Here is a 12,896-nt window from a genome sequence, read left to right as displayed (position 1 = left end):
AAAATCTGAGAGACTTGGTGACCTGAGAAGTAACACTGAGCTTAAGCTTATTAGCTTTTTGATACTCATCGCTATAAGTTATTGCAGATGGCCGTAAGCTAACATCACAGATAACGGCTCTCACTGCATTCATAATCACCGCTGAGATTGCAGGCATGTGATATTTGTCCTTGCAATTTCCTCTTAGCCTGCATGATAATTCCACTGAAACCTGAAAATAAGTATTCAGTCCAGGTGTGAACACTGTCCAACACCGTCTTAACCCAGAGGCACGTGAAGGATTGAAGGATTCTTCTGGCGTACTCAGTGTATTTTCTACATCATCATATCTGCATAATACACTTGCAGTTCCTTTATTATTTTGTTTTAGCTTTTGTGAATTTTACACAATTATCCTAACTTAAACACTGTAAAAGAAACAAAACTAGGCTGTTTTTTTTCCAGCTGGCCTAAAGGCTACAAAGCTCTAAACCAAGGTTGGAGCAGAGGAGCCTGACCTGAACATGACATTACTTTAACTTACATTGATCATTAAACTGAGCATACACTCAGTCTTTGCCCTTCATCACCTTTCTGTACCTTAAAGCGTTTCAAAATCTATTTCATTACGCACAGGAAGGTTTTTTTTAGTGGCAAGTCTTTCTAGAGTGCAGACATATTGTAGATTTGTGCTTGTTTTTGAGAAAAACACCAGCGCATTTCTAGGACTACACTGTTTCTCATCAGTGCAGGAGTCGATAAAATTGTGAAAGCTTCAGCCAGAGGTCCCAGGACATGCTCAGTAGAAATGTCAGGACAACTCTACAGAAACAAATTGAGTTCTGACTGAATGACTCTGTATGTAGTGCAGTGAGGAAATGCCAGCGCTCAGTCAGACCTCGGATGTGATTCTATCAGGTGGCTGTTGAAATGAGATGGTCTGAGAGGCCCTGGTTTGGCATACTGTCTTGGTAGTCTTGTAGTCCTTAAGCAGGACTAGCAGACCCAATATTTAAAAAGGCACAAGGTTTATTTATTTGCCAGTCTGCAATACAGGGTTCCACAACAAAATGTAAGTTGTAGTCCCGTGATTCTACATGAGAAAAACTAATTTGATGGTGGAGAGCGGAGGATTAGTTAAGGAGTCTCAGAGTCTGAGGAAAGACGCTGCTCTGTGGTCTGATGGTGCGACGGCAGATACTTCTGTATCTCTTGCCAGACAGCAGCTGGGTGAACAGGCTGCAGCTGGGGAGGGTGAGGTCTTTTAATATACTTTGAGGAGCTCTGCACAGTGATATCAGTGATGCTCGGTAGACGGCAGTAGGGCTGAGTCACGAATTTAGTGGGAAAGGTAATTTTTCCGTTTAATTTTCTCTGGAAAAGAGAGATAAAAATGATGAAGATAATGTGATCCCCCCCACAGCCTATATCAAATAAGCGTGTTCCCGTATGTCTGGAGAATATGAACTGAAGGTCAGGCCATCTCTGGAGCACCACAATGCTTCATTTACAGTGACATATGATACATTTTACTTTTATCAAAACAATGTAGTTTGGATATTGTACTCAGTGATATTTCAATCAAGTGTTCAGCTCTAATGGTCCCAGTAATGTCCTGCTGTGCACATCCCATGCCAACATATACATGTTCAGTGGAATTAATGAGACACTTAGGAGACATCAGGCTTGATGACCTCTTAAACCCCACTGACCTGCCAGTGGATCGGTCAGTACAAAGTCATTCACTGCAGCCAAACCACAGAGCTTTTTTTTTTTTAAATGCCAGTGGAGAACCTAAAGTAGCACTGCAGCAATTAGTCAAGCATTCATTTAGGGGAAATTTTTAGAATTTTAGAATCGATTAATCATTTATGTAATTTGCAAAGCCAGGCTCTCACACAGTCTGACTGAATATAATTTTTGCTTGTTGGATAAGACGAAGCAGCACATTTAAAAAGACACCACCCAGGATTCTAGGATTACGATAACAGCATTTCTCTGTTTTCTGGATTTTGTTTAGGACAAATGGAGAAATAATGAGACCGATTAAGGACGCAAATAATGATTAATTGTAGTCCTAACACAAAAAGTTTCCACAAGATGCCAAATCTGTCTGGCTGAAGTTTGGAGAAGAGGGTTTAAATGACGCAGCAGAGGTAACACACATTCATCTGGAGCAGCCTCACAGAAACATGGAGTCTTTGGGTTTGAATACTTCCCTCAGTCTGTACATCACATTGCTCCAATCAAGAGTCACATTATGATGCACTGATAGTGTGGAGTGAAATTATTTTAGCCACAGTAGAAGCCACTGAAGGGGACATACAAGTGGAAACTGCATTACAAGCAGTTTTAATGGCAATTTTACAGCACATAGCTAACAGTTAGTTATGTGTGTTTGGGGATTAAGGAATCACCAGGCTGTGCTTGTATTTCCACCATGTCAGTACATATATTAGCACACATTACGCAGCACCTAATTTGGTACATTTTTGTATTTTCCTATTAATTCTATTGTGGAAACAGATTACACATTACTGAAGGGCTGGCTGGCAGCGGTGTGGAGCAGGGACAAGAGGTGGAAACGGGTAGAGATAAGTAGCCATCTAATAAATGTGCCGTATAAAAGGCCTGTGCTGAAGTGTTTTTATCGGTCCACATTAGCTTGTATAGCAGGCCATTAAAGAGCTGCAGTTTTAAGTGAGGCTGCTGGACCGTTACCTTCCGTGTGAGACAGAAAGCAGGGCGGCTAGTTCGAGGGAAAAGCGGCATTCCTGTCCGACACATCACATACCTGTGTGCCGCCACGGCTCGGTTGTTCAGGTACTTCTGGGCGGTCATGACACCAACGAAGAGGAAATTACTGGACCTGGAGCCAGGCTTCTCGGTCGCCGGTGAACCGTTATCTTGCGGTGGCCATAGTACTCCGCCGTATTCCTTTCTGAGACCCCCGTTCAACCCACAGCCAGCGGGGTTGGCTTTTCGTTTCTGTCCGGCTTTCTTCAACTCGGTCGCCTTGGGTAAAATGAGTCTGGAAGCCAGCGTGAACCCGACTACCAGTCCCAGCAGAACACTAAACCATGCTCTTCGGCTTCGACCTGCCATTCCCCAAAAGTTCACCAGCTCGCCGTGCGTCCGCACTGTGTCCTAAAACAGCGTAGGTGTAGAAGAACAAAACAAACCAATGCACTGAATTAAAATAAAATGAGACAAAAATAATAAAAACCGGATGGGTAGAGCTCCCGTGTCTCCAGAAAACCGGGCTCACACACACTCTCTCATGGTAGAAAAGCCCCTTTCTTCCAGTTGCCTACGTAGCATCACAGCAGTCTCCTTGAAGCCGCCACCTGAACCGCTCTGTGCCGCCGCTCCGTCTGACCATCAAGCTGTCCGACGCTACCAACCATCGGAAAACTTCAGCGCCGATCGACAAACGCAGCAGCTTCTGTCTTTGCCTTGAAAAGCGGCCCCATTCTCGGCATTATCTCGCCGTTGGAAGTATGTCGGACTGTCGAGGGAGCTGATCGCGAAGGGTTTAACAGTGATTTGACCCAACGGCATTTCCGTAGGAGCGCTCTGACTGGCTGGCTGGATGAATCCCTTCTAGCCACACAGATGTCGCTGGTTCCGGAAGTGCGTTCCTTCAATCTGTATCACTGTCTCTGTTTTTTCATGACATGACTTAACATGGCGATTAAGTGATCGTGTATATGTATGTTATCAACGCCCACTTCAATTATTTCCACTTTGTTTCCGTGAAACCATGTTTTATTCGTCATTTATACTTGGCCAACGACTCAAACTACTACAATACCCATGGGCCTCAGCTGCCGTTGCCATGGAGAAGAACCCAGTCGTGGAGTGCGAGTCAGAGTGGGACCGAATTGCAAACGCGCCATTGTTGCTGAATTCACCCAAGTTAACCACAAAAGTCAATGTGAATTGATTTAACTTGCAAGTTAAAATCAGTTCTCTCGCAAGCATAATCTAGTTTCTCCTCACCGTTAGCTGTGCATGTTATATCATTTTGGGCTCAGTGATTGGATGTTTCTTGCCGAAATGCACTGTGGGAGTCGTAGTCCCCCGCCCCCCAATTTTATACACGCAAGCTTAGACCCGCTACTTTTTATTAAAAGAACCAGGAGGTAGTTGCTATTTTTGTTATTTTTTCTGGGAGAGTTCCAGTCTAATCCAAGCCGTAGAAGAGCCCCGAGCATGGACGTATAAACGGTGAATAACGTAACATGGTCTATGAGAAGAATTTATATACAGTTAATGGAAGAATTAATGTGACTTTTACTTCCGGAGCCAGGCTCCTCCCACTTCACAGTGGTATTCGGTCTGACGATGATTCGTTCAGGCTCCAAGGGAAAATGCCACTTCGCAGGACCACTGAGACCATCTGCAACATAAAGCTAGGTGCATATACACTTGGGTTGCGCTCTGTGGCAATTATTAATTATTATTATTATTATTATTATTATTATTATTATTATTATTATTATTATTATTATTATTATTATTATTATTATATTAACAACACCAATATAACAACAACAATAGATATAAACGTCAGTAAAATTACGATTACTTATTACTATTATTATATCAATAATAATTGATTATCATTACTAATAATTTATTATGGGGAACCACTGCTTTTCCGTGTAGTAGCGCCCTAAAAGCTCAACTGAACAGCCTAAAGTAAAAATAAAATAAAACTCAGATCTGTGGAAAAAAAACATTATTATAAACATTAGAAAAGTCTCGCGAAACAGCAAAGAAATGTTTTGTGAACGCCTAAAAATGTAATCTAGTTTTTTAACTGTTTTTGTTGTGTATTTTCACATTACATGTGTTTACATCACTAAAGTTATCAAGTAGTAAAAGCGTAAACGCAGCACGTCTTCTCAGCCAACTCTCTGGTCTGGAGCTCCCCCGTGTGGTTGTAGTCGTCTACAGCAGCCAGACAGTGTCAGGAGAAACCTGAGCATTTGTTTTAGTGTTTCCAGACAAGCTGAAGTTGTCGTTCGACTCGATCTGCATAATGTGCAGCAGCTGAACACATCCATACACACATATCTGTGTCCTGTAGCTCTGTCAGCCTCTCGCCTCTGTCTAGATGCATGTGACTGCATGTGTGCATGCAAGCATGTGCGTACAGAGTGTGGATATGTGGGTGTGGGATAAATGCGACTACTCTGATTATTATCATGTATTGTAATGTAATCTTGTGGACCCCTTTGTCACACTCCGGTTCTAACACATGTATTATGTGTATTATGTGTATATTGTGCTAACATGTTGCATTTGCAGGCAACAAGGAACCAGCACAGTTTAACTGACAGGGTTGTCAGGTTTACAGTGTAACAGGCCACACAATCAGAAAGAAGTGACTGTTGCGTTTGTTTTAGAAATAAATATGGTGAGAGGAAGAATAATTCATACACATTTCATCCCATTAAGTCCATTAATTGTTATTCACTGTAAGGACCACATCGCTGTGTGGGACAGGGATGCAGGGTTTATGAGGGGATCACAAGGTGTAAAGGAAGTAGGTGAATTATCACCATCACCTGTGGAGCAGATGACCAGAACCGATTGTGGGTTAAACTTTGTGTACTGCTGAGTTTACATTTCTCAGGGGGTGGGTCTCACTCGTCTGCTTACCTGTCAACAAATCCTACGTGCAAACCCAAACCAGAAAAACACTGATCATGCCAGCAAGGCTTGGATGTGTATCCAAAGCACAAAGTGTCCTTCCTCTGTGCCACAGAGCTCCGCTGTTGTCCCAAAAACTATTAAAAACCCATCAGTGAGCCACACTGTTGCACTGGGTGATGTGTTCCTTTATTATCATGAGTGCACACGCTGTCATTTTGATTAGATCCCACATACAACATCCTGTTGCTGCAAATACTCACCACAACACCAAATATGGATTAATCTGCCACTGAGTTGACTCTTGCACCATTTGCTCCTGTTTGACTAAGATTTGTTGAAAACTTGGGAGTCCAGCTGGTTTAGGAAATTACTGAGCCTTAAAAAAAAAAAAAGGAATACATCTGTGAGCCATTTTTAAAGATTTACGTCTTCAGTGGGACACAAAAGGGCTCGAGGCTCAGAGCAGCAGACAGGACCGGGGAAGTTAGAAAGTACTGAGAGACCAACTGGCACAGTGGTGCTGAACTATTCATGGGACTTGTTGACTGTTTGAAAAGCAGTGAATAAAAACCAAGCAGACTTGATGAGACTTCAAGTTTGGGTTTCTGGGATCAGAATCCTTGCTGATACAGAGGAGATCTTAAAAACTATACATAAACTCAACATTCATGCTGCCACTACTTTTAAATCAGTGGAAGTTATTTACCGCTGTCATTCCAATCATTACTGAAGACAGACGTCACACTAAGCACAGTTAAGTATAAGGAAATACCAAAGGTTACGACTGACATCTGTTTTCTTTTATAAGCTGTTGGAATCTACATTTGCTGAGATATTAAACATCATCAGGTCATCAGAGAACAACCAGCGCTCCTGTGGGCCCCCAAATTATGATGCATGACGCCTTAAAGCCCTCACCGTTTCAGTCAACACTGTGCTTTAGTGCTGCCAGTTCAAAAACTAATGAGCAGTTATTATAAGTTATCCTGTGGAATATTTGACTACTAGTGCGGAGCAGTCTTTTAAGTTTGCTTCCTGCCAACGGTTTCAGGTGATGGCAGCACGCCAAAAAAAACACAGCGATCTGAACGACGCGAGATTTTAAGAAAAATCACCTTTACAAATATTTTAGGAGGACAGAAATACACACATTGATGTTGGATGGATGTCATTTGTTCGTGGATGTCTCTATGAATATAGGAAGTGTTTAGAAAAGCAGCAAGCACCTTCAGGTGCTCGAGGATTCACAGCTGGACAAATACAAACTCCCGGTGGCCGAATCTTTATTGCATAAAAATGTGTGCAACAGTACAGATATACCCTTGTTATATTTTGATAGATCTAAATGTCTGAATTTGTATTTTCACACTACTGTTATTGTGACTGACCGTGGTTCATCAGGTCTATTGATTGAAATAATAAAATACATCAGAAATAAACACAAAAACACAGTGACTGTAAAATTCATCAGCCAATCCTACTGGTTATGTACCGTTTACAGGAAAGGCGTCATAACAAGCCGTCAATTTACCCCCTAAAAGCATGACTCACGATAATCACATCATCTCTGATGCTTAGCACAGACAGATTAGAGACTACATGGGAAATCAAACAGGAAAACAGCTGTATGCTATTAATGATGAATGGAAAAATGATATTGGGGACTTTGTGACATTGTCAGCTTGATTCAATCAGCCAGTGTGCTCATCAGGGTGTCAGAGGTCAAAGGTCACAAGGACCAGAGTCTCCGACGTTCTTTAACCTCATCCACCAGATGACGGCCCTCTCCTGCCAGGTCTCCAGGCGCAGGAGCCTCCTCCCTGTCCAGTCAGGGGATTGTAGTCTGAAACGCACACAGAAGAGCAGAATGCAGACAGCTGCTATGGGACACACACCGCGAGGACTGCCGACCGATCCAACTTAGAGCTACACAGCAGGAATGTACACCTCCGCCATGGAAGTGATGCAGATGTGTGTTTTGGCTCATAAAACACAACCTCTGATTGGTTACTCACAAGTTGTCCCGCCCTTATCTATACCCTGCTTTATGCTCCATTTTCCTCTAAATGAGTCCATAATTAACTAAATGAACATCCTGCGGTGTTGAAGACTCATCAGGAAAATGTTTGCTGAGTTAATAAATCAAGTGAGAAATTGGCTCATTTTCTCATAGACTTCCATACAATTGGACTTCCTTTTGCACATAGCAGAGTTAGTTGCCCCCTGCCGGCCATTAGAAAGACTGCAGGTTTAGGGTTTATACAGTCTATGGGTCAATGCAAGGCGCCATGTTGGTCAGACCTTGTTTTGCTGTGCCCCGTGAGGTAAGTGGTGTAAACATTAATATGAATGGTAATATTATGTCAAGCTATAATTCCAATTGCGTGAGGTTTACTTTTTACCTTTTCCAACCTAATTGTAGCTACGATGCTGTGCTACAGAGCAGTAGCAATTCTGCTCACAAACGTTGTCTTTATGTTAATACAGTGTATCTTATTGTAATTGCCAGAATATTGTTTTCATATGGGATTTATATCTAAAACCAAACTCTGTTTTGCTCTGCCCAGCACTTTCTGCTGTCATTGTACACAGTCCCATTCAAATAAATCAACTAAACTGAAACTGACATTTAAATTCCATTGTTACTTTGTGCAGATGAAAGGGCATGTCACATGTTTTTAAAATTGAAAAACTGCAGAAAAAAATAAGGCAGGAACTAGCATCACTGAGGCAAATGCTATTTACACCCGGGTGTCAGTAGGAGTGTAAATATCTAATGTGGCTATTTACACCCAGGCATATGTTGGAAAGAGTTGTGTTGTACCCTGCCTTCTATATTGTACTTTAACCCAAACCTAACCAACTGCAAATGAAAACTGATAATAATGAAAGTCTACACATAGATACATAATAGTAATCTATTTTAACAGCTGGTTTCACACAGGATTTGAACCCTGATCTCCTGGATGAAAAAGCTAAGCTATGCTAACCTCTCTCCTCCCCACTGAGTATTCAAAGCGTTACTGTGTGCCGACGGCGGCTCAGCTCCTGTGAATACATACCCGCGCTGCGGAGTGGCTTCTTTGGTTTCAGCGCCGTTGTTGAGGAGCCGGCCTCTTCAGTGGTCTGCAGTGATAGGAACCAATCAGATGCTACAGTGAGGGACTCAGGTCATGACCGTGCATGTGTGTGCGAGTGGTTAGCCTTAGTTAACAGCCACTACAAACTTTGACCAGATCACTATTTTATACACAAGTAGTCGCCTGATTGCAGGGATAAGATAGATAGATGTTGTTTTGGTCTCCTGTGAAATAAATCATGAATCATTTTCCATCATCAATCATTCCACCATAGTGAACAAGGCCTCAGATTTACTGTGACAGATGATTCAACTTGAAACTCACTTGAGAGCCTGCAGTTCCTTTGTAACTCTTTCCCTGTTGCATGCTCTCCCACATCTCTATTTTCTGCCTCCTCTTCTCTTCTTCTTGCTGCTCACAAAAAGACGTCGCAAATTCAGTTCAGGCCCGACATCGCGGACAGTCGCTCATCTTTCCTTTTTTTTGTTTCACTACTGCACCTGTTGCTGTTTCTCTCTGAAGATGGCGGCTTTGGCATCGAGCTCCTCTTGCATCCTTTGCCGAGATGCTTCCATGGCCTCCTGTTTTCTCGCCACTGATGCAGCATCTTTATAAAAAACAAAAGCCTGAGCATGACATTTAGCCCTCATTGATAAGCAGCAAATTGCAATGTCATAAGATGCTTAATAATAGGAGAATTTTATTTAATTTCGTGACCTGATCATCCCTTATTTTTACTGTGGTGCAACTTCTCAGCATTTCATCATCTCTCAAAAACCCATTTACACACATATGATGAAGTCTTACATAAGCAACACGGCTCATGTACGTGGAGCAGGCAGACATCAGAGAACAGGCTGCTCATATAGAGCAGAGATGGAAAACATACTGCAGTGTGTGTGGTGTGCTGGGTCAGGGGGAGAGGAGGACACAGAGACAGAGACAACCATTACCCCAGATACAGAATGGGGTAGACTGGAGTGTTTAGATGGCCAATGATGTGTGAAAGTGGATCAACATTTACGTGTTCTTCTCTAAACGTCCTGTTTTACATCACTGTTGCACAAAAAACATTTAGTGTGAATAGGGGACAGACCAGTCACTAGTGTCTTCTGTCATACTGACTCACATAATCAGACATTTGTCATCCTTGACTTAGCCGGCGGTATTTTGTTTTGGTGGCAGTGACGAGCTCATACTGACACTGAATGAAAATTAATTCATTTGTTTTTGACACAAAAATTAAATGTTTGGAGTGAGTGAGTGACGGCCAGGTCAGGACAACAGTCACACATCTCTTTCAGAAACTTTGGATAATCCAATAAGCAGTTTACAGGAACTACATCTTTCTAACTAATGCTATGTTGGTTAACATCTGCATATGTCTAATAAGACGTTTTTTTGAGCTATTATAAAAACAAATACATTGTAGTGATATTTTTTCCCCCAATACTGTGCCTTAATATGGAATTCTGCCTGATTCCATTGACTAGAGCTCCAAAAGTTAATCAACTAGCTGTCAACTATCAAATAAAACTATTTTGATCCAATAATCAGTTTGAGAAATTCATTTTAAAAAAGGTCCACATTCTCTGATTCCAGCTTCTCGAATGAATGAACATATATATATATATATATATATATATACACACATACACACACACACACATATATATACACATACATATGTATATACACACACATATATATATATACACACACACACACACACACACACACACACACACACATATACATACATACATATATATATATATAGTTTCTTTCTTCCTCTGAGACAGTAAACTGAATATATTTGAGCTTTAGACAAAACAAGACATTTGAAGAAATCACTTTGGACTTCAGGAAACACAGATAGACATTTTTCACCATTTTCTGACATTTTACAGACAGAACTAATCGATTCATTAAGATCATAACCAGCAGGTTAATCCGAGGTTGCAGCCCTATCATGGACTCATGGATCTGACCTTAAGCTTCCGTCTTTGTACCAGGTATATACACAGGTGTGCAGGTACGGTGCTGGGGCTGACCTTGCACTGTTTGTGGGGGTGGGCTGCCGTTGCTCTGGCTGGATCTCCTCCTGCTTAGGTGCTGGATGAGCAGGTAGACCAGCACAGTCACAGCCAGCAGGTACCATCCATACTGGGACAGAAGCTCTCCTACTGTGGGGGGGCAGGAACAATCACTTTACACATTCTGGTGTTTTAAGACAACTTTTTATGTCATTCAACTTAAAGACATATTTACAATTAAAGGGTTAATGATCCAGATCACGTTAATAAGAATCAAACTAAGATCGAAGGAAAATATTGATTAACATAAGAGGAAATAGATTAAAGAGGCTTTGTGGCTCTTTTGTTTACATGAGTGGAGATGATTTCACTCATCATGATCACAGACACCGTGTCTGTTATTTCGTATAGAGATACTGATTTTATTGAAGATTCAAATCAAATCAGATCAAACTTTATTGTCATTTAGCTGTACATACAACAGCAGTGCAGGCAAAATGAGACAGCGTTTCTGTCGGATCCGAGAACGAAAACACACACACACACACACACACACACACACACACACACCTGCACCTGTAGCCTGCTATGAAAACACAACCATATTTCTCACTGCAACGACTACAGAATTGACAGAAATTACCACATTTCCCAGAAAATCATCTTCAGGAACAAAGTACTTCTACTGACAACTGCGGTGTATTGATGGAGAGTCACGTTAATTGAACACAGACAGAGCTAATGCTAACTACTAGCATGCTATCGTTAACTGTTACTAACACTATTGTTTCGTGTCAAATGAGAAGTAATAAGTTTGCTAACATTAAATAAGTTGTTATCATGTCAAGTTACCTGCGAAGCTCAAGGAAGTCAGATCCTGGTTCTTCGGAGGCTCCTTCTGCGTCTGATAAGGGAAGTGGTCGTCGTCGACGTCTGTAATCTCCACTTCTTCCATATCGAACTAAGATAAACGCGGTCAGCTGAGGACACGGAACCCACGAAACCTGTACGGTGATGAGCAGCAAATGTTCTCGGCTGTGAAGTTACTCGCCGTGGACGGAACTCCCTCCTCTGTCTACCATCTTTGCTACAGTTGCTAATGCTAGCCAACAGAGACAGTAGCATTAGGATGACGTGGCCTCGTGCTGCGTTTGCGGCCGTGGGAAACCATAGAATTGTTAAAGCGACGTCTGGTTTCAGTTCAAAGTGTTTTGTTGAGGTATTGTTGATTCAACTTTGTAATCATTTTAGAGGATGCAGTTTGTGGTGCTGTTCTAAATGGACGTCGCTACTTCGCTTTACAATATGGTGCACAGAAAGAGCATTGTTATTTAGGGGCAGTAGCTGTTATGGCAGGACTGAGACAGTGAGGGATCTGGCATGGGACTGGGCAAAGATGGGCAAACATGATGATGGACTGTTGAACCTGCACAAAACAAACTGAACCACAGCTGTTGCATGCAAGAAAGAGCATTTTTATATGCAGCAGTCACGTCTGGGTTCACAAATAATCAGAATGAGGAGCTGCTGAACCCAAGAACCAGACATTTATCGAATTATCCATTCAGCACTTATTCCAGCACTCCTGCTCTATTACTGCACATTGTAATGACACAGGCTGCCCCGGATATGCCCCCTTTTTTCTCCTATTTGTAACATGCACACTGACAGCTACTAGAAACTGGACTTTATGTGTGTGAACATGGACCATGAAGCTGATTGAAACCACTGCAGAAAGTAAATTTAATAACATAATATGCAAATGACCGGCCTCTACAAATAATGACCCTCAAAAACATCCATACAGATATGGATTAAGTCAGTATTCATAATGTGGTGTATTGTTCAGCCTATGAAAACAGACATCTCTGCTGTGTCTGAAAATAATGTCAGTGACACAAGTGTGTAAGAGAAAACCACATACTGGTATGCAGGCTTTCAAACGTGTGCATTTACCAAATTTAAGTATGAAACGGAATAATATCATTAGTTGCTTTATGGGAACCAATGCTCAAGTGTTCTACCAAGCTGAAAGACAGGATATCCTGGCTTTTATCATTTTTATTCCTTCTCTTGAGTCGTCGAACTCTACTGAGGGGAAACACCCTTTCAAAACAGACATTTCAGATGGCCTGCA

The 12,896-nt window shown here is 41.8% G+C and overlaps 2 protein-coding genes across 3 annotated transcripts in view; both read right to left on the bottom strand.

Moving 5' to 3' along the window:
- The window catches only part of chsy1 (chondroitin sulfate synthase 1), a 57,437-nt gene extending 53,948 nt beyond the window's left edge, over positions 1–3,489 (bottom strand). Inside the window, exon 1 of the mRNA XM_070829356.1 lies at positions 2,774–3,489. Coding sequence (XP_070685457.1) covers positions 2,774–3,084 — 311 coding nt within the window. The 5' untranslated portion in view covers positions 3,085–3,489. The remainder of the gene's footprint in view (positions 1–2,773) is intronic.
- Positions 3,490–6,909: 3,420 nt separating this feature from the next.
- Positions 6,910–11,856, bottom strand: selenos (selenoprotein S). 2 transcript variants are annotated; one of them, XM_070829635.1, is made up of 6 exons: positions 11,612–11,856; positions 10,778–10,909; positions 9,224–9,330; positions 9,048–9,134; positions 8,706–8,769; positions 6,910–7,486 (listed from the first exon to the last, which is right to left on the bottom strand). In XM_070829635.1, exons 1-6 carry the CDS (start codon positions 11,712–11,714, stop codon positions 7,407–7,409), a joined length of 573 nt encoding a protein of 190 aa, XP_070685736.1. In that variant the 5' UTR covers positions 11,715–11,856; the 3' UTR covers positions 6,910–7,406. The 2 variants fall into 2 exon arrangements, with proteins under 2 accessions (XP_070685736.1, XP_070685744.1); XM_070829643.1 differs by having other exon boundaries at positions 10,778–10,906.
- Positions 11,857–12,896: the final 1,040 nt, after the last annotated feature.

This window comes from Pempheris klunzingeri, chromosome 1, assembly GCF_042242105.1.
Source record: "Pempheris klunzingeri isolate RE-2024b chromosome 1, fPemKlu1.hap1, whole genome shotgun sequence".
Taxonomy (NCBI): domain Eukaryota; kingdom Metazoa; phylum Chordata; class Actinopteri; order Acropomatiformes; family Pempheridae; genus Pempheris; species Pempheris klunzingeri.
This window is presented reverse-complemented; position numbering and strand designations above follow the sequence as displayed.